The sequence below is a fragment of the Chrysoperla carnea genome, chromosome 2 (assembly GCF_905475395.1).
Source record: "Chrysoperla carnea chromosome 2, inChrCarn1.1, whole genome shotgun sequence".
Classification (NCBI taxonomy): Eukaryota; Metazoa; Arthropoda; class Insecta; order Neuroptera; family Chrysopidae; genus Chrysoperla; species Chrysoperla carnea.
Window position 1 is genome coordinate 37716682 of NC_058338.1, and position 21964 is coordinate 37738645.

General features: G+C 28.5%; 2 protein-coding genes across 2 annotated transcripts; both read right to left on the reverse strand.

Annotated features, from left to right (window-relative positions):
* Positions 1 to 102: 102 nt before the first annotated feature.
* On the reverse strand, positions 103 to 4718 carry LOC123292674 (phenoloxidase-activating factor 2-like). Its single transcript, XM_044873387.1, has 6 exons — positions 4703 to 4718; positions 3082 to 3206; positions 2789 to 3009; positions 1478 to 1714; positions 945 to 1143; positions 103 to 267 (listed from the first exon to the last, which is right to left on the reverse strand). The coding sequence occupies exons 1-6, from the start codon at positions 4716 to 4718 to the stop codon at positions 103 to 105; spliced, it is 963 nt and encodes a 320-aa protein (XP_044729322.1).
* A 3152-nt stretch (positions 4719 to 7870) lies between these two features.
* LOC123292675 (phenoloxidase-activating factor 2-like) lies at positions 7871 to 10290 on the reverse strand. The gene is made up of 5 exons (XM_044873388.1): positions 10147 to 10290; positions 9841 to 10079; positions 9372 to 9608; positions 8622 to 8820; positions 7871 to 8035 (listed from the first exon to the last, which is right to left on the reverse strand). The coding sequence occupies exons 1-5, from the start codon at positions 10288 to 10290 to the stop codon at positions 7871 to 7873; spliced, it is 984 nt and encodes a 327-aa protein (XP_044729323.1).
* Between the last annotated feature and the right edge of the window lie 11674 nt (positions 10291 to 21964).

Sequence of the window (21964 nt, forward strand, 5' to 3'; positions counted from 1 at the left end):
TGTTTTCAAGGTTATAAAAAAGACAGTATTGTTCGAAATTAAAAAATTAAATTTAGATAACAAAACACTACACTAAAAAAATAATAGAGAACACATTTGTATTTATCGAATATTGTTTTGTGATTGTATCCATGGTAGAAAATGTGCAACATTCACATATACACCGGGGATTTTTGGTTGACCACAGCCAACACCCCAACTGACTAAACCCACGACAGTCCATTGTCCAGTTGTCAATTCACAAACTAAAGGTGAACCACCATCACCCTAAAGACAAATAAATAAACAAAAAAAAATTAACATTTATTGCTCTGGTTTATATTTTTATATTAGAATTTTCTTTGCCTGTGTGAAGTTAGTACACCAAAAAATAAATTTTGTGGAACATTTCTATGTTTTTTTTTGAAACAAAAGCTTAGATTTCTTTACAAATTTTAAGAAGACAAACATAATTTTGTTGCCTAATAAAAACGAAAGATTATCTTTATTTAAGCTTTTCTGTAAAACTTACAAAAAGTATACAAGATATGGCTGAAATGTAAAAAAAAAAATTTTGTATCACATTAACTATAATCATAATAATAGACTTCGCACTTCGAAGGAACTAGCCATACCTTCAATTTCCAAAGCCTATTATTTACACAACATAGCGATTACAAAGTACTTGATGATGTTCCCAAAATTCAATTTGGCTAACTTCATACAATTGATATTTTTTTACAAAATTGTACATTAAAAAAAAAAAAAATTTTTAGTAAATACTAATGCCAATTATTTAGTAAATACTAAATACCAATTATTTTCAGCATTTTAGCTTAAATCACTATCTATCAATTTGGTTCGATCACTATCAGAAAAAGAAAAGAAAATTTCAATTTAAATAGGCGATATTCATCAGTGATTTATTTCAAGCTACGCTGAAAAAAAATTGTTAAGCTACTTACAGTACAAGCATCTTCATTTAAGTTGCCTCCCGCACAAATAAAACTGTTTCTATCCAAAGTGAAACCTTGTCCAAGTTGAGTGCTTTGTAGTTGTCTTTCACATGAATTTGTATCAACTATTGGTACTTGTACACTTTTTTGTACACTTTGATACATTCCATCGGTAAATTTATCTTGTCCCCAACCAGATACCCAGCAACTACAACAAAATCATAGATCAGAGCATGCATTTAGAGCATGGTCTTGACCGAAAACTCCCAAAGAATCATAGGCAAGGGCTTTCAGTCAAGACAATCAGAATATTTGGTAAAAAACTATTCTTAAGAAGTAAGCAAAAGTGTTCAAAACGCAAAAGAGGTGCCCAAAGTTTTCAATGAATATATTAGGGATCAAAGTAGAAAATTAACAGGATAATACTTGACTTCGGGATCTAATAAAGAGCCTACAAATTTTTCACCTACCCCAATGCGTGGAATATAAACTAGCCATATAGTGTAAATATTATGTAAAAATTTTAATAAAAATACACTTACCATTTCTGAGAACCTACTATTAAGTTTTCGGTATTTGGTAAACAAACTGGACCAATAACAGAGCTATACGTAATGTCTTCACTAAATTTTAAAATAGCTATATCACTTTTAAAAGTAGTACGATCATAATTCGGATGAATTGTTATAGTTTGAACATTATATTCTTTTGTATTGTCATCAATTAGTTTACCATTTAAAAAGCCAAATCTTACTTTCAAAGGCGTATTAGTATAGTCACTAAAATAAATTAACAGTTCAATAATAATTTAAACACATTTAAAATTTAGATGCACACAAGGAAAATCGTTAAAAATTGCCCAAGATACAAAACAGATTAGTCAAGTTCTGAATAGAGTTCTTATTAACTACCTACGTGTAACATCTCTGATATTGTTGGCTTTTTAATTATTTGTTTTTGTGCATACTCTGTTTAATATATGTAGTCCAATACGAATTCTACATTAGGGAAGACAATTGGTGGCATTTATACGAAATCTGATACTCAATTCATAAACCAAATTGGAAAACTAGCAAAAGCAGTTTTATATGGCGGGATAATGTAAAAAATAAATGCGTCAAAAAATTAGATTAGTTTGTTGCAATAAGTACTTTGATATACTAATTTAGCTGTAAAGAATACCATACTGATATTTTTCGTTTCTGCATTTTTATAAAAAACTAGAATTAAGTTATAAGTTTCTTAATTCGTACCGATACAGAGTTGCTCAAAACGTATATTTAAAATTATATACCAAACTTTAAAAAAATTAAATTTATTTAGTTTTTAATATTGGTTTTTTTTTTTGCATTTCATATAAAATATTAAATTTATAATTAACTGTGTATGATTAACTAAATTTTATTATCAATGAAGAATTATCAAGGTTTGGCATTTTTGCGTGGTAGGCTTATAATACAGAATTTCTTAAAGAACTCCTTATTAAACGGGTTCCAACGCATTTCAACGAATTTTTGATTGAATCTCCATAAGTTTAGAGAATTTATCTAGATTGTTTTCCTACCATTTCTAAAAAGTAAATTTATTGGTAAGTAGCGGATGATTCGAAAGTATATTCTCCTAAGATTCGTAAAAGAAATTTATGAAAAGCCTGTGGTAGTCCCCAGCCCTCATCCTATAACTTCATCTTTAACTCGTGTGCAAAACTGCTGTTTTTAAAAGTAAGAACATCTTCCCGATTCAATATTGGGAGATAAACAGTTAATATAAAGTCCAATAGAGACTCATAATTTTATTTAGTTTCTACCAATTTTTCGGTTTTGTTATACATTAAATAAAATATAACTACGCACGCAATCTTATGGGCTGCGGTCAAAGCGGTGCGTTTATTTATTAATACACAACCGCCTAAATACGAATTAGCTGTATCTAATATGGCTCCAGTCCAAGGATATTCCCCATAAACTGCACGGCCCACAAGATTATTTGTTCGTGGTTGCATACTTCTTCGATTCCCACAAATCTCTGGCAGTGAATTTTTTTGAGGAGGATAATATCCAGAATTACAATTATACTAAAAATAAAAATGTCTACATTTATGTTTAATTCATTATCCATGTTATTTTATAAATTATAAATTTCAAACCGGTGTCACAACGCGTGGATTAAATCCTGCATATCGACCGCAATATGCGCAACATGCTACTGGATAGCATGGACATTGGTATGGGTTAAACCTTGGTACTTGAGGCGTTGCTTCATAAGGAAATTCTGGAAAAAAAGTAAGATTATTGGTTTCTTAAATTCTGGTCCAGATTTTTGTTATTTAGCAGATATTAAACAAGAATATAGTATTTGATACCATTTTTTAAAACTAAATCACCTATAATTTTGTTCACTCTTAGTTCCGACTGGTCTGCTACTTGTGTCTGTTGCGCTTAATATAACAAAAAGAAAAATAAATGAAAACCTAATACATTTTAATCATCTCTTAAACTTAATCTCTTTTTAAAATGAGTCCTTAATGTATTATCCACAGCAACAATCGTTCACAGCGCCATAAGTCATAAATATCTATACTATGCTTGGCTTCACTAAACACATTTTATTTTAATTTTAAATTGAAAATTGAATTAAAACTAGAATCGATAGATTCACTTTAGAGTTGATTTATTATATGATAAAAAACTTCTTAAATTAGAAAATTAATTAAAAAACGATAATATATTATTTATTAAATTGACGAAGCACAAAACACAGATTTGAAACCCACCACACTTCGTTAAATAAGGTATAACTAACACAAAAACAAAAAACTGATGGACCTAAAAAAATTTTTCACAACACAAAAAACCTGACAGAACACTGAACCGTTTTACTGAACTAATTCATTCGCCAATTAATAAGACGAAAAATATACAAATTTTTAACTCCCGAACTATAAAAAGGGGTGTTATAAGTTTGGCCGTTATGAGTATGTGTCTGCCTGTGTCTGTCTGGCATCGTAGCGCCTAAACGGATGAACCAATTTTGATTTTTTTCTTTCGATTAAAAAGTTATTTAATAGCGAATGTTTCAAGTGCGAGCTTAAGGTTCCGTACCCGAAAAAATTGAAAAATTGACGATGAGGAAAAAGCTAATTTAATGAAGAGTGTTATTAGGTATGTTTCAAGTGCGAGTTTAGGGATCCGTACCATATAATATTAGATTAATATTATTTTCATGTTTTTTTGAAAACAATTCAACTATACAAAATTGCAAAATTTCAGTCTAATCAGATAGCAAATCATGCCGAATCCTGACCAAGGTAAATAACAAACTCGAATTTTATATAAATTAATAAAAGCTAATGATTATAGCAACAAATGTTTTAAGTTTTTAGAAATTTACAAAATTTAAAAAAACCTCGACAATTTTTGCAAGTACAGAACCCTAATTTCGCACTTGAAACATATTTAAGAACACTCTCCATTAAATTACCTTTTTCCTCAAAACCTTTTTCAAACTGAATCGATTTTGAAGATCTGCGCCATTTTTTAGTTTTATCGAGTAAGAAACCCTAAACTCTTATCTAAACCATAGCTAGCAACACTCTCCATTAAATTACCTATCAAACGAAGCAAAAAAGATCAAAATCGGTTAATCCGCTTAGGCGCTTTGATGCCAAAGACAGTCAGACAGACGCATAGCGGTCAAACTTACACCCCCCTTTTTTTTTAGTTCGGGGGTTACAAATACTCGGGGGATACTATGGTAGCTAAGGATACTTCCAAAACACTCCATCTTAGGTTTCTCCCCTCATATTCATAAGCGAATCGGTGTCGTGATGATCTCCAAGAAAAATTTTGTCATTAATTATATTCTACATTATATTTTAGCCACCGCCACGTCATTTCTGTGGGGCCCACAAAACTAAACCTTGCATTGCAATATGAACAAATAGTCGATATTCTTTTATTATACTTATCTAAATAAAAATAATAAAACTTTCGTTATCAAAAGAAGAAAAGAAAATTTATTTTGTACCATAAGAAATAACGGCAAAGATTTTATGCTAAGATTCATAAAGTAAGCACATACAGTTGTTCACGTTTTATTATGTAAATTTTCACACTAGTGAACAAGAATTATTAAAAAAAGTAAAGAATTAAAACATTTACCTGCAAATTGCATACCATTTTCATTTTGACAAAAAATTATTTCAATCGAACAAAAATAAAATATAACAATTAAAATATTAATCATAGCAATAAAAATATTTATGGAATATGCACTATTTACTGTACGAGTAATATGAAGCTTACGTGATTTTAAAATTATCTATTATTCAAATACTTTGTATGATTTATCATGTTTTTCTTAAATTATTATTGTTCGTGTTCAGTTTTATTTTATTTAATTTTATAATTTTTGTTGCATTCGATTCTAATAAATTAATTTTTTTTCACAATGTCGTATACCAGAAGTACTAAAGAAGCAAATGTAAAAGCAATCAATTAAATTGATTATATGTATAATTTCGGTAAAAATCGGTTATAACGACATTGTAGGGAACAACAATTTTGGTCATTATATCGGCTATAACAACATATATATCCGGCATGTTGTTATAGCCGACGATGATACATTCATATATGTGTTCGGTCAGGACCTTTCATTTTGATTTCATCGGTTCATTAAAATAGTGCATTTGAATAGCCAGATTTCTGGACTAAAAACTCCATACATTCTCGCAGTGATACGGTAGGTGTATACAAAAATATGAAATCCAAGAAATGGATTAACAGTTATTAACCGTGGATATAGATTCGATTTAGGCGTAGGTATAGAAAAGAAATTGGCTGCCTTCGAAATTCAAACAAAATTAAGTTTTGTTAAATTAATGCAAAATTTAAGAGTTGTTGCTTTTGAGAGTTTTGCAGGACTCTTTAAAATGGATGATAATGTCAATTTGTTTGTATTTTTAATTAATTTAACGAATAACCCAATTTTTATAACGTCAAGCATTGAACACGTCGACAATTTAATTTGACTAATAAAAACCCATTTAATTCAATATTTTGAAATTTTCCATTGAAAAACCACTTTCACAAACTTAAATTATTCTAAAAAAATTGATTTTGATAAAAATCGTTCAGAAACATCTCAAACGATAAATTTATGGCACTATTTTTCCATTAATTAATTTGCTATGAGAAACCCGTAGAACTGTTGAAGAACTGCTTATTTTTCCATTTTCCATGATCTTTATCTATATTATGTATTCATTACATTTATGTTTATTGTTTTTTTATATTTTGAAATTATTTTCCAGCATCCATGTCATCCAAGTCTACATTATTTGTGAATGAATAGCTTTGTCATCAAATCAGATGATGCTGAAACTAAACAGGATCAAGGTAGCAATATATTAGTCAGTAAATTAATAGAGCGTTAAATGAAAAAACGAATTAAAAATAACTGCATTTAAAAGACAGTCTTTCAGATTATAAATAGCATGAAAAGCTCAAACTTCAACAATTCGCTCCAAATTAAATTAACAGTTTGTTCTCATAAAAACTGTAAAAGGTATCGTATCAAATAAAGTGCTTCGAATATTTTTGATCCAAAAAAGAGTTATAAGAGTAAAAGCATATTTCAATTGGATGGCCAGCCAACCAAAATCGTTAAAAATATTAAATACGTTGCCAAAATATTAATCATATGAAAGCATCATTATATGAGCGAAAGATTACGAAACCAAAAGCACTCACATTCGCTTGGTGTGAAATTTGATAACTTAAAATTAATTTCTAGGAGATCCTAATTTCATGACCATCATACATGGGCAGATTTTGAGATTTTGGAGCCTTGTGCCTAAATATACGTGGAGTCCTTATTTTTTAAAATAATTTTTTCTTAATATTATCAAAATTTGAAGAAAATATTTTCAATAAGCTCAAAGGATCTACACCTAATTGTCATTATTTGAAAATTTTCCAATATTCAACGTTTAAAATAGATTTGACTGCCAAGAATGAAAGAACAGCATTCATTTTGAAATGACCCAAAATTTATAAAAGATAAATTTTTAAACGATTAAATAAATAAGAAATGATTCATAAAAATTTGTTCGAAGTAGAATTCCATTTTTAAACGAATTAAACGTAGTATAGTTTTGAGGGAACAATATACGTTTTTGGATTGACTAACTTAATTACATTTATAGTATCGAATTTCATATATTTGAAAGGCATCAAAGACAAAAAAAAAATTTTCGAGCTTCATTCCACTTAGCCTTCAATGCGCTCCCGTTTAATCCTGGAAGGGTGAGTGTGTGATCTAATAATTTCACCACTCCCTAAATTTTTTCCTTTGGAAAATCGCAAGCAATGGCCCAATTTATATATTTCAAAATTTATTGGGTTTATTTGTCAAACTTTTTTGCTGGAAGTATAAAAGATAGATGTGTTCAACAACTCAACTATAGCGTTTACTGGGGAATTACGCATCCCAAATTAACGCCGATTTAATCAAATCATAATTATTATCCGTTACACCACAAAAATCAAATTTATTCGACCTTCAAAAGTACACAAAAAGTTAAATTAGTTTAGATGCATAATAATGTGTTTATATTTAGACTAAAAATAGTGAATACGTTTACTAATTCTAACTACAGTGTGTGGTTAGGTAAAGTCCCAAAATATAAAATTTGATTTTTTGTAAAAAAAATTTTTCATCATGGGCTTTATTAAAACACTGAGCGTAAACAATTCACTAGACATTTAACTTAAGGTAACTATGGAAAAATGTATATACAAAATTTTAAAGAAAATTAAAATTATAAATATTTTTTTAATAATAAAATTTATTCAAAAATAATTCCAAGGTTATGAAAATGATAATAATGATTTGAAACTAAAAAATTAAATTTAAAAAAAAAGAAGAAGCTTTTATCGATTATTGTTTGGTGATTGTATCCATGGTAAAAAATGTGCAACGTTCACATATACACCGGGGATATTTGGATAACCACAACCAATACCCCAACTAACTAAGCCCACGACAGTCCATTGTCCAGTTACCAGTTCACAAACTAAAGGTGAACCACCATCACCCTAAAGACAAATAAACAAACAAAGAAATAATCATTTACATAATATTGTGGTTATTAAAACTTGAATATTATTTTTTTACTTTGCTAGTGTGAAGTTTAACACACTCAAACGTAAATTTAGTCGAAAATTTCCATTATTTTTCTTTTCCCAAGCTTAGCGATTGGCTAATTTTCATTCTAATTGATTAAAAAACACTTTTCTTAACACAATTGTGGAAATTTTTTTAATTTTGAAGAAAGGGAATATACTGTTTTACTTGGTTTGGGATCCCCCAATTGATCTCTGAGGCAACCGTTGGTCTTGGCATCACGTCACAGAAAATATAATACATTCCATGAATATTAATGCCAGCTTGAACGCGGAGTTGGATTTAACAGGCCATACATTACAATTTATTATTATATATACAAAAATTTAAGAATTTTCAAAAAAATTAATAATTTTTTAAACTACCACCTTCCCCCTCATCAATGTTTGTGCTATGTTAAACAAATACATAGCGGGAACAAAAAGTTTCGAAAACGTAGACGGAACTAAATTTATTTCAAAGAATCCTGAAAATAAATAGAATTATTAAGCTACTTACAGTACAAGCATCTTGGTTTAAATATCCTCCTGCACAAATAAAACTGTCACTATCCAAAGTGAAATCTGGACCAAGTCGAGTGCTTTTTAATTCTGATTCACATGAATTTTTATCAATTATTGGAACATGTACAGTTTTTTGTACACTTTGATACATGCCATCGGCAAATTTATCTCGTCCCCAACCAGATACCCAGCAGCTAGAACAAAATCATTAATTTAGAACCAGTTCACTTTTTAAGAATCCATTTTGTTGATCTTAACCATTCAATCGTATTCCAACAAAACTAGTCTCTCAACTATGTCGTATAACAAATAGTTCAATTTCTAGATGCAGGGAAAAGGTTGTTCAATATTGGGCCTCCATACACTAGAATTCTTTTCAAGCGAAAGAAACGCAGCGTACCAAGTGGAACGAAAAGCGAGTTCATGTGTGGATTTCACGAAACACCGCACCTCTCTTCAGGAAAGCATATCGCATAAACATACAGGAAAGAGTACACATTTGTGAAAACTATCTACTTTCCTCTTGAGGGGAAAAGTTCTTTAGTAAAGTTTTACCAGACTGACTTTATTTTTAAATCTGGATAGCTGCGTTTATATTTGATTTGTACAGTGTTTTTGATATAAAAAAAGATAGTTTTCGTTGTTAAAGGTCGTTGTTAAAGGCGTAAAGTCGTTATTAAACATGTAAACTAACTTCAAACCCAGTGTTAATAGTATTTTAAATATATTAGAAAAATAAGCATACCCTCTTTGAGCTTCAACTATTAAGTTTTCGTCATATGGTAAACAAGCTGGACCTATAACAGGACTATACGTAATATCTTCACTAAATTTTAAAATAGCTATATCATTTTTAAAAGTTATACGATCAAAGTCCGGATGAATTGTTATAGTTTCAATGTTGTATTCTTTTGTATTGTCATCAATTAGTTTACCATTTACAAAACCAAATCTTCCCTTCAATGGCTTATCAGTGTAGTCACTAAAATATATTAACAGTTCAGTAATAATTTATGCATTTTAATTACACATATCGTAAAATTTAATCGCACACAAGCAAATTGTCGGTAAAAACTAGATAAAATACAAAACAGATTTGAAGTTCTTCCCAATAACGTATTAGGAGATTCAAAATTCAATAAAGATGGGTAATTTGATCTGATTTTACCAATTTTTCGCCTTTGTTATAAACTCAATAAATAAAATATAAGTACGCGATCTTATGAGCAGCCGTCAAGGCAGTACGTCTATTTATTAATACACAACCACCTAGATACGAATTATCTGTATCTAATATGGCTCCAGTCCATGGATATTCGCCATAAACAGCACGGCCCATAAGTTTATTTGCTCGTGGTTGAATACTACTTCGATTTCCACAAATCTCTGGTGCAGAAGTTTTTTCAGGAGGATAATAAGGACAACATAATACATATCCAGGATAACAATTGAACTGAAAAAATAAAAATTTAAACATTTGTGCTTAACTAATTATTCATATTACTTTACAAATTTCTCACCGGTGTCACAACTCGTGGATCAAATTTTCCTGCAAGTCTACCGCAATATGCTATTGGATAGCATGAACATTGGTATGGATTAAACCATGGTACTTGAGGTGTAGTTTCGGAAGGAAAATCTGAAAATAAAAAAAGTAAGGTCATTTATTGACTCTTAAAATTGTGTTACAACAACAGTGTACAACAAAAAATTTGAAAACAATTTGTAGAAAATAATTACAAAAGCAGTGATTTCCTTAATTTTTGTATCAAACACACTGAATATCTACTATCAATGCGATATTTTAATACTTGTCTAAGAGACGGAATAAGGTCGACCTTCACCCATCTGATAACCAAATGAAACTCTATTTGTTATGAAAATTTATTTAGTTATAAACACGTCTATGATAGCTTGTCCATCGAAAGGTGTTTATGGGTAATTTAAATTAAATAAATGATTAATCTAATTTTGTACATGAGCGGATTTTTGCAGGCAATCCTATACCATTCTTTTCGTAATTAGATTATCTTTCTTCTGATACTAATTTCAATTCGCTTAAGAACGCTGTAGTTGCATATATCGACCTACCTGTCCATACGCTATGCACAGATCCGTTAACCAATAGAAATTAGTATCAGTAAAACAATATTTTAATAAAAAAAATTATGGTAGGTATAGCCTTGTAAAACTTTAAAAATTAATTTAATTAAAATAGCTATGAACAAGCTATCATAGGCGTATTTATAAATCTCTAAAATTTCTTAAGCAATATGATGTCTCACCTGCTTATCAGATGTATAAAGATTAGTGCTTTAAAAGAAACGAGAAATTGAGTACCCACCGTATGAATGTATTCGTTACTAAAATAATCAATTATCTTTACAATCGTATCGTTATATTACTCGTCACTTTTTCATTCAATTTCAATGGGTAAGACTTTATGTCAGTTATAGGACAACTTTATAAGTCTAAGTATGTATGCTTTAATTCAAAAATTGGAGTAACGAAAAATGCGAGTAACGAGATTTCGTGAGTAATGTTTCAGTATTCGGTATTAGATGGCGTATACGTTACTCAGTATTCTGTACATACGGTTTCTTACAGCTCCAATGAAAATCGTCTTTATACCGCCTCCTATACTTAACTTTTACTACTAGTACTATGGTTATAACAAAATTCATCATCAAAGTTGAAAATAAGGTACAAATAATTTCAGCGACTAGTCTAAGCTTGCCTTGACGCTCGTACTACCTTAAAGAGGAAAATAATATATTTTAGAGGAAAATTAATAAAATTTAATGCTAAAAAAAGATTCACAAAATCAGCTTAACCAGTTTTCCCACTCTGTTATTTACACAAAGTAAATAGAGCTAATTTACACAAATTGAATAAAGGCTCATTTACACAAAGTAAATAAGGCTAGTTAAAGGAAAAAATTTTTAATTTTTTAAATTTACCTGCAAATTGGATACCATTTTCATTTTCACAAAAAATTATTTCGATCGAGCAAATATAAAATATAAAAATTAAAATATTAATCATAGCAAAAAAAAATATATTTATAGAATATATACTATTTACTGAATATTAAACTTATTTGAACTAATAAATATATGTATAATATTAAAATAACTTTTATGATTTTTCATGTCTATCTTTAATTATTATGTTCGTGCTTAATTTAATTTAATTTAATTTCGTAATTTTTATTGCATTCTAATAAATTAATTTTTCCCATAATGTGATATATCAGAAGTACTAAAAAAGCAATATAATAAGTATGCAATCAATTAAATTAATTATAATTTTCCTGGATTATTAAAATAATTAGTTTGGATAGTTAGTTAAATTGATGGACGGAAATATTCATACTAACTTGCAGTGATAAGATGTAGATATAAGTGAAAATATTTCTTTGTAAAGTCATTACTTAGTTTAAACCTTTGTTTTTATAATATGAATCCATTTTCCAAAACGAAATTCAGGAGTTGAATAAGAGACTACATATAACACTCTGTTTTTCAAGAAAGAAAGGAGCAAAAACAAAGAGGACCTTCCGATTAATATTAATATCTCATATTTGGAGACACTTTTCTAGAGGTGGAAAATAGGTGAACTAATCCAATTGAAGATGAGGATGCAACCCCTCCCGCCGAATATAATTCTGGCGTTATACCTTTGAGAACAACACTGTTACCTAACCATGTTTTTACATTGAGGAGTACACTTTGAATTGAATATTTTACGTTCAAAGTAAATAATTAGTTGAATCAAATATTAATATCACCTTTTTTATAGTTGCTTTAAAAATAAACTTCAATGTTTAGTGCAAAGAAAATCAACGTAAGTATTCAATGTATAATTAAAGCGTTTTGTTTAATTGTTTTATATATATTTGAATTATAAATGTGTCGTCATAAAGATTCAATTTGTAATCGGTGCATATTTTGTTCTACATACAGGCTGTTTAGTCATATCGATATATAACATAAAGTTTAAAAACTAAAACCCCAAAGACTACACAATCACGCTCTAAATAGTATGAAAACAAGAAAATATTTTTATCGGAAATTAAAAAGACGGAAAAGAGGTCCCCCGACTGTAATGACTTTATTTAACTTATCATAACGAAAATATTTTCCTGTTTTCATACTTATTAGAGCAAGATTTTATAATCGTTGCTTTTTTAGTTCATCAAATTCAAATTCAATAAATGTTAGACTTAGATTTCTAGCTTATTCTAATCATATTTAATTTTCTACTCGGCCAATTACCTAGCAGTAGTAGAGATTTGGGTAGAATGTGATTTAAAACATAAAACAAAATAGCTTTTAACAATATACTTTTAACTAAAAAGTAAAAGCAAAATTTTACTTTTTGCAATTTTATTGGAAGTACTTATTTGGAAATCAGAAGTCTTCATTTAAATAGGTAGATCTTTCAAGAATCTGAAGAGTGATAGACACATTATCATCAAGAAACAACACTTAACGCTAATTAAAATTAAATCTAAATTAAATATATAAAATAAATACGATAAAAACAATTTTAGAATCGTTTATACAATAATAATTAGTTAATATTCAGATAGTTCCCTTTACAAAACTCTTTCATACAGTTATGTATAATTTGAAAATAAATTAATATGCAACTATAATCTCAACATATGCATATTTAATGCCTATAAAATGAAATGCAATATACTATATTGTATACAATTGTCTGTCTATATCAACAAATCTGTATTCAATGTGGTCTAAAAAGGAAATCCACTTTGAAAAATGATCAGATTAAAATTTATGAATTATTCGACAAAATTAATAGCATGAAATCTATTCAAAAACTATCAAAAACTGTGTAATTGCAAAATCGAAAGCACGTCTATCTGTTTGTATGCTACGAAAATTGGCATTTCAGCTGCTTACCATATTAAATTTGTAGCTTTGAAATTTTGACCATGCCTAAATGTCATGTAAATGCAAAGCAATATGTATAAAAAAAGTGAAAAATTACGTTTCATTTTTTCAACTCCGCAGAAAAAAATTCACTAATCAAAATAAAACTGATGTGCATAAATATATATTTTCTAAAAACTATTTGTTTTGAATTAAGAGTGTGGTATGAGAAAGCTGGTAGGCTGAAAACTGACAGTCTATGTTGCTTTTTGTCGAATGAATTAAGAATACATTTTTTTTTTGCGAAAAAAGTAAACAATTTTATTTTTCTGGCTGTGTGTTTACAAGCTGACAAATGCGGCGGTTTGTATTATAATTTATAATTACTTAACGTAAATAATTGATTATTGGTGAGTAAGGTTCTTTACATTAAAACATTCAATTTAGGGCAAGTAAGCTTTCAAATATGTAAAATGACCTACCATTCGCGGATTCAGGATTGCGCCCAGAAGGGAGGTTTGGTTTGTGACTTTACAGGGTTTTCTATTATTGACTGCAGAACTTTCGCTTCCTGAATAAGTTTAGAAAAAAAAGAAAAAAAATGTTATTTACCAAATTTGGATCTGAGGCCTAATTTACGAGATAATCATCTCCTCTTATTATAATCAATCAATAAAAAATGCATTCTTTAAAATCAAATCCATCCAATAAAACACACTATTTAAACAGAGGATGTGTTTTATCATAGTATGAGAGAGTGACCTAAATGCAAAATACTACCAAAACAAATTCTTTTTGGCTACTCTTATTATTATAAAAACTAACCCATAAAAACCAAGTATTATTACACTACCTTTCTTTGTAAATTAAGTTTTATACGCACCTTCAAGATTTTTCATCATGTTTAAGATCAAATTCACATGTAGGCAAAAATATTTAGAACTTTCCATGAATTTGTCGCTTAGGGATATGGCCTATATAGCCGAAAATCAAATCCAGGCCTACTCCGCTTACTACGTTACTAAAATTGGACAAAAATAGCATCCTGGTATGATTCTTGTCGCATTTTTATTTTAACGAATTATTTTGTCATAGTAAACTTGTTTATTTTAATTTTAAACAAAAGTTGACTTAAATAATATTTTTTTGTAAATATTTTTTTCGGATAATTTTTTAAAATATTTTACTAACCACTTTGTGCTTTTATTGGGAAGTATAATATGCATGCACATAGAAAGTTTGAACATACAATCTAGATTAATAACTCACTAACTGTAAATATAGATGGCATTAGTGTTGTTAGAGGTTGATCATGCGGGAATGAATCCCTGAATAATTTTCTGCATAATTTGAAACATATGATCATGATGGTTGATAATAATAATCATAATAATAATCATAATAATAATGATCATAATAATATATAGGTTGTTGTAGAAAATGAATACATTTACATAATTTTCTGTATATTTTCTAGATAGATACGTCAAAATATTACCATTACTAGAGAGAGACATAGATACTATTATAATAGCATTTGAAGGGTACAGGGAAAGAATATGTTCCACAGACATTGAGTTAGGATTTTGAAGAAATAAAACTTCTAATTTTCTTTATACGCGTGATTTCTCCACGACTATGGTTGCAAGTGTAAAAAGGATATGATATTAGCATTTTACTACCTTTGCACTTTTATACCATGTATATGAAATATATCAAGGTATATTAAGTTTGTTGACAAGTTTGTAACGCTTGAAAATATTGATGCTACCAACAAAATTTTGGTACAGGTAATCATAAAATCACCTAATTAGCCTGTTTTGGATTGTCTGTCCGTCTGTCTATCAACATCATTATTCAAAAACGAAAAGAGAAATCAAGCGAAAATTTTTATAGCTTGCTTAGTACGTAAAAAGTAAGGTCGAGTTCGTAAACGAGCAACATAGGGCAATGAGTCTTGAGTCCGTAGGACCAATCTTGTAAACGGTTAAAGATAGAACAAAAGTTTAATTGTAAAAAAATGTTCTTTATAAAAAAATCAACAATTTATGTTTGAAATTTTTTTTTGTAAATATCACTGTCTACCCGTGAGGCCGCTAATTAGGTGCAAATTTTTTAGTACGTTTTATATGGGAATATCAGTTACATGTGTGTAGCTATCTAAGAGTGGATATCTTTCTTTATTTGTATGACGTAAAGAAACAAACGATTGGGTCATCAACACTGTCTATATATGGTACTTCAACAAGTAACTCGGTCAATTGTTTGTTTATACTTGTTAGTTTTAAAAACAGAACAATTCGACTTAGCATGTTTTATGCTGTACCCTTTATTTGTATCTACTATCTAACAGTAGTACCTACCTATAGTAACAACTAAACACACTTTTCCATATTATATTCTTCAGTTATTGTTGAAAACTGTATCACCGGCATATTATGATTTTCTATCTATTTATCTCTACATTAAATTAACTCTGTAGGTACTGTGCAAATAAAAATATTTCTGGTTACATTTAATTTTTAATATTCAAACAAGGTTCCCTAATACAGAAATGATCTATTTTATGAGAGCACTATGAGTTGCACCGTTTGACGATAAAGTAAATCTATGTGTAGATATACATTTCATAAGGAGCGCCACAGATTATAAAAGGAAACAATTTTAATACATTTAATTGGAACTACGTTGGCCTACAGAATAAGCTCATAAAGACGAAGGGAAAAGTTATTTACCAATTTTCGATCTGAGGCCTACTAGGACAGATTATTAACCAAATAAATTAATATAATATTAATAGAAAGTAAATAGTTTTATCAAATCACAGTTCAGTTAGATATTCAACCGGCTGTCGTGTTGACAGACGGACGGAAGGACGGACAACCGAAAATGGACTAATTAGATGATTCTATGAACACCTATACCAAAATTTTTTTGTAGCATCAATATTTTTAAGCGTTACAAACTTGGGACTAAACTTAGATTACCTTGGTATATTTCATATACATGGTATAAAAAAACTATTAAACAAGCAACTGGTTGTGATAAATTTTTTATTATTACTGTATTTGTGGATGTATCGATCATATATTATATACTGTATTAATGTATTTGTATACATATTGTAAATATGTGAATTATTCTTTATACAATATTTAATTAAATTCTGTTAAAATTGCATAATTCATTATTAAAAAATTGTTATAATTTACTAACATTCGTAAAACCACAAAGTGTAATTTAATATTGACAGGCGTTGTTAGTGACTTTTAATTAATGATTCAATAAATACAAAAAAATGAAAGTAAAAAATTGTATAGAAAATATTTGCATTAAAACCTATAGAGCTCCTCTATTCTTTTGGGAGGCTACGGAGGAGGAAAGAAACAAATAGAAGGATTTTTATCAAACTGCAAATATTGATAGTCTGTGAGATAACAAGTTTGATTAAAAATGCCTCAAGGAATCTTTAAAGGTTATCATGAATTTGTAACAAACTTGAATTTTTTGGCAGTACACTTACTGCAAAAGGATTATTTTGAGTTCAAAGCTCTGGCCTTGGAAACCAGCAATATACATGAAAGATCTCATTGAGCAAAAAGGCCCAGGATTGCTAACAACACGATAGACTATTTGGTCGTCAAATACAATTTTGATATAGAACTAAATGATCTTATGCTTTCTAGAAAAGTCGTGGGAAAAATTCAGTAGTGTATGTCAATGAAACGTCTGTTTCCACAGATAAATGGACCAATGAGACGATAGATATCATATTCAGAGATGTTAGACATCCAAAAATCAAACAGGCTAAAAATATTTGCAACAGTTTACAAACCGAGATACTGACAATTTAATTTGAATATTAGCAACTGCATATAGCACTCCAGGCAATACATCTGTAACGACGAAATCAACGGAATGGTGAGATGTAGGAAAGCACTTTCATAACTGTTTCTAGACACAGGGGAGGGATAAAAAACATTAAAGCAAGCTAACCAACAAATAAAAAGTGCCCAAAGAAGTTTTAACTCCTTCACAAAGACTGTAGACCAGGATCTTAATATACAGGATGTTTTTCTAACTGGACATTTGCAAAAAAAATAAATAAATAAGTCAGATACAAAAATGATTCCAAACAAAAGTTTTTGTTTGATCATTTTAAAGCCTCGATCAATTCCAAATACATGTTTGCATTTAAGTCGATAGGTTCTAGGTAAAAAGGTGGTCAATTTCATTTTTTCCAATGGAACCCTAACATTTTTTGTAGGTTATTCGTATTTTATAGGAAAAAAATTTTCAATGCATATTTTTTACAATTCTGTTGTTTTTTAAGAATGTAAAGATTCTTAAAATGTGGAAAAGTGTTTTTATTTAAACACGAATTGAGAATTTTTTTAAAATTTCTTAATACATTTTTTGCATAAGTTAGAAAAAGAAAGACTCTCTGTATATTTAATATTTATATGAGGCTTTGATTTAGACTACCACTTTCAACGGTCAGCGTGTTAAAAAACGATATAGAAGACAATAAATCGGTAAAACTTATAAAGCAATATTTCTGATGATTTTTCATGGTGTCTGAAAATGCAAAATATATTATTATAAAATAAATTATGTATTCGAAAATACTATCAAAAATCAACTTATGATAAAAGAGATCTGGTAAAAAAAAATTTGCTTCCTGTTTTTTTGTTACTTACAACAACGAATAAAAAATTTAAAACATTATGAATTTGAGAAAAACTTTTATTATATGCAATTAATTTTTATGAACCTGTTGTAATATTTAACCATTTAATTTATTGACACTAATACAGTTTACGGGTAGAAATATTAATTCCATGGATAATTTAATAAATGCAATGAAAAAAGTTTTAATTTGTTGCGTAGAGCTAATTACATGTTTGATTTATTCATATTTTCATTAAAAAATAAATGAACTTACAAGATGTCTCACAATGACCATTTTTTATACTCTCAGTATTATGAATCATAGGCATATAAAAGCCAACTGATTACAAGTTTTATGGAAATTATTGCAAATGAATATTACCTAACTGACAGATGCCAAAAGTGTTTTGTATTTAAGTATTATTTTTATTTGAGTATTATTTTTAACACACGTCCGTCATCTTGACGGACCCTAAGTATCAAAGGCTTGAGACCATGTGTTCACTAGAGACTACCATCAAGATAAATTTACATAGAAGAGGGAAGCAGAAGTTAAAAAAAGTTTCCTAGTTTTTTGGTCTGTTATGGATTTCAACAAATTTTCAATTAAAATTTTTGAATGAAACTGAACTTTTGAAATTTCTGGGATATTTTATTATTGATTTTCATGCAGGGATAAATAAAAAATCGTTGGTGATGACAAATTGTTCTTGAATGAAAAAGTTTGGGTTTTTATATTTCCCTTAGGTTTCTATCATCTAAAAGTCTCTTAAAATTTGTATAGATGAGTCAGTCAGTCAGCTTCAAATAGAGATATATATTGCCATATACAGTTATCTACATCATACGAATAAATTTGTGATTTTTTCCAATAAAATTCGTTCCTGGAAAAAAATGAGGGAAAAAATACATATTTTTAACGAAAAATGAATATTATTTTAAATCCATAGTGAATTGAATTCCCCATGTTGAGCAACTTTAACATCAGCATTACGACCAACATACGTCAGTAGTCATTATTACAAACTCACTATATCATAATACATCACAATGATAATTTTCCATAGGTGTTATATAAATTCCCTGGTTGATTCATATTATTATTAGCTTCACTATTTTGGTAAACAAAACAAAAAATTGTTATCAAAACTTACTACTTCAACAGTTTATTGCTTACTAGGAATCTATAAGATCGAAGGAAGCAATGGGATTTTTTTTTCAATGGGAATTGTTAGAAAAATTACATATGAATAACTGAACTCTCAGCTGTAATTAATGATTTTTCATTACAAGTATTTTTTTGTGTTTAATACGCAAGATTTTTCTTTCTAGTTTATTCAGATTTAACTGTACATCGTCTTATCTAGGGCTATAACATAAGATGTACCTTCTAAATAATAAAATTGCTTCAGTATCAATGACTTTGTGTGAAGTCATAAGGTCAATCACCGAAATTTTCTGTAATTTTATACTGGTATAGTTTTAGTATTGTATAACATTTGAACAGAAAATTGTTTGGCAAAAGTTGAAAGAATTTCTCTTTCAACAAATAGTTGAGAGAATTTCTCTATCAACAAATAGTTTTAGGTGAGATAGCTTATGCCTAAAAAGCTGTGTGATTATTCCTTTACAGTGATTTTTTGTCAATTCGCATACAGAATGCTACTGACATTATGAATCCACAATAAATTTCTTACCGTGTATAGTATTAATAACTCTTGAAACAAATGAGTCAAAATTTTTTTAGAGTTAGAAAACAAATTTTCCAAATAAAACATTTCCTTTTGGCTTCACAATTTTTCTTTTGTCTTTCTTGTACAATTGCTTAGGTACTACAAGAATCAATAATTCCAATTCTTAATAATAAGTTATGAACCGATTATTGTATCGATATTTTTTTAATCGATTTTGATAATTAATTTATAACCAAATAAACAGTGTCCTACTTGGGTATTCCTCCAGACGCTGTCTGTAGGACCTTTTTAGGACTTCTCTAGCTATGTAGAGTATATAGATATTTCCGAAATTTATCATTTTTTACTGCGAGTATAATTATTAAAGGTATTCATTAAATAAAATAGCATTACTAGCGCTTTTAATAGCTTTGGTAAATTCTATGAACTCGTAAGAAGCTTCCGTGATACAAAACAAATGAAAACTGTCTACATTTTCAATACTGTCGATTTTCTAGAGCAGGATATTTCCCACTATTGACAATACCTAGGCTACATCTAGGAAATTGACCCCAGTAAAAAATTTAATTCACATTCAGTTTTTGATCGAAAGCGTCGGTATACCACTTTGTTTAAAACAAAAATAACATTTGACGATTACAATTTTTAAATGTTATTTTAAGCTTACTGTTGTGGTCAATGATATTTTTATTTTAACAACTCCATGTTTATAAAACAACTATTTTTATCCTATTTGACAAGCTAATGTTTTATAACATTTTATATGTAATAATAAACAAAACTTTATGCGATTATGTTATTTTAACTAATATTCTTCTAAACTGATAATTCCAATAAAATTACTTTTACATCCGCGTGAAAATACAGTTTGCAGCGACAAAACATATTATGTTTGTTTTACAAATAAATATATTTTATGTATTATTACGATTCTTGCTTGTCAACAAAATTTGAATGAAAAATTATATCCATTTTTGCATGGAAATAACTTTCTACAATGAAAGAAAAGCCTATATATTATTATATTTTCTACGGTTAAAAGAAAAGTCTTATTAAAAATTACCTTAGTAATTCACGATTTTCGAAATATTCTGTATTTTCTGACAATGTAGTAGAAATTTCAACGTATAAGTAGTTCTTAAAGCTTATATCCGTTTTTCAAACCAAATTCAACTTAGAGTCTTCTTACCGATTGGGTTTTTGCCGCAATTGTGAATAATTGAATCATCAATCGATTGAAAATGTGCGTTTCCCATGAAAACGTAAACAGTTAGGTAAGGTAAAATGGTATTTGATAAAGAATTAAATTTTATAGCTGCTACAGACATAAAGTACAAAGTTTTCTATTTAAGTTGAACAAGTTATTACCGATTAAAACTTGTAATTCGTTACTCTTAATTTTGGAACAACATGTATACATTATTCAATTATTCAAAATTGTAAATTGTGCTTCTTCGATCGCATCTTAGAAATTCCTACTGTTGAGTTTGTTTATAAATTTTTTCTATGATAATTTTCGGAAATTATCTTTCTTTAGAATAATGCAATATTTATTGCCGAGAGGACAAAGGATACATATGAAAATTTTAAATGAAACAAATAATTGTACAAAAAGTTTTTAGTAGTTTTAAGACAATTACACAAATAATTTAGGTTTCAAAAATATTTTACTTAATTCAATTACCTACAATTGGCTTCCTATCATAATAGGATAAACATGCAATTCAAAATTAATTGAAAAACGATTGAAAATAATCAGTCATTAGTAAAATTTAAATAAGGCAAATAGTGAAAGCGGCTTCCAAATTAGATAAATTATTTTCTGTGGAAAAAGACACTTTAATTCTTAATTGCGATTGAGTTTGATTTTGGTCAAAATATCAAAAATAAAAGTTGTTTAGAACGTTTCCCTTCTTAAAACGTTCAACCTGGTACCTATACTTGATTTTATATTAAAAATTTACGAAAAAAAGGTCATAAAAAATTTCACAATGCTTCAAATACTTATCTTAAAATGTCCTTAAGCTACAATGCAGTATAGAATAATATGCTTATTAATAGAAAAAGTATAATTA

What these genes read in the sequence shown, in the direction of transcription:
- LOC123292674 (XM_044873387.1), bottom strand. An exon ending in ACCGCAGCCCATAAGATTGC is followed by an intron (nt 1,715 to 2,788) that starts GTGCGTAGTTAT and finishes AATTTATTTTAG; the next exon opens with TGACTATACTAATACGCCTT. An exon ending in ATAGTAGGTTCTCAGAAATG is followed by an intron (nt 1,144 to 1,477) that starts GTAAGTGTATTT and finishes ATTTTGTTGTAG; the next exon opens with TTGCTGGGTATCTGGTTGGG.
- LOC123292675 (XM_044873388.1), bottom strand. Translation starts at nt 10,290, where the DNA reads ATGACCTTACTTTTTTTATTTTCAGATTTTCCTTCCGAAACTACACCT. An exon ending in ACGGCTGCTCATAAGATCGC is followed by an intron (nt 9,609 to 9,840) that starts GTACTTATATTT and finishes AATATATTTTAG; the next exon opens with TGACTACACTGATAAGCCAT. An exon ending in ATAGTTGAAGCTCAAAGAGG is followed by an intron (nt 8,821 to 9,371) that starts GTATGCTTATTT and finishes ATTTTGTTCTAG; the next exon opens with CTGCTGGGTATCTGGTTGGG.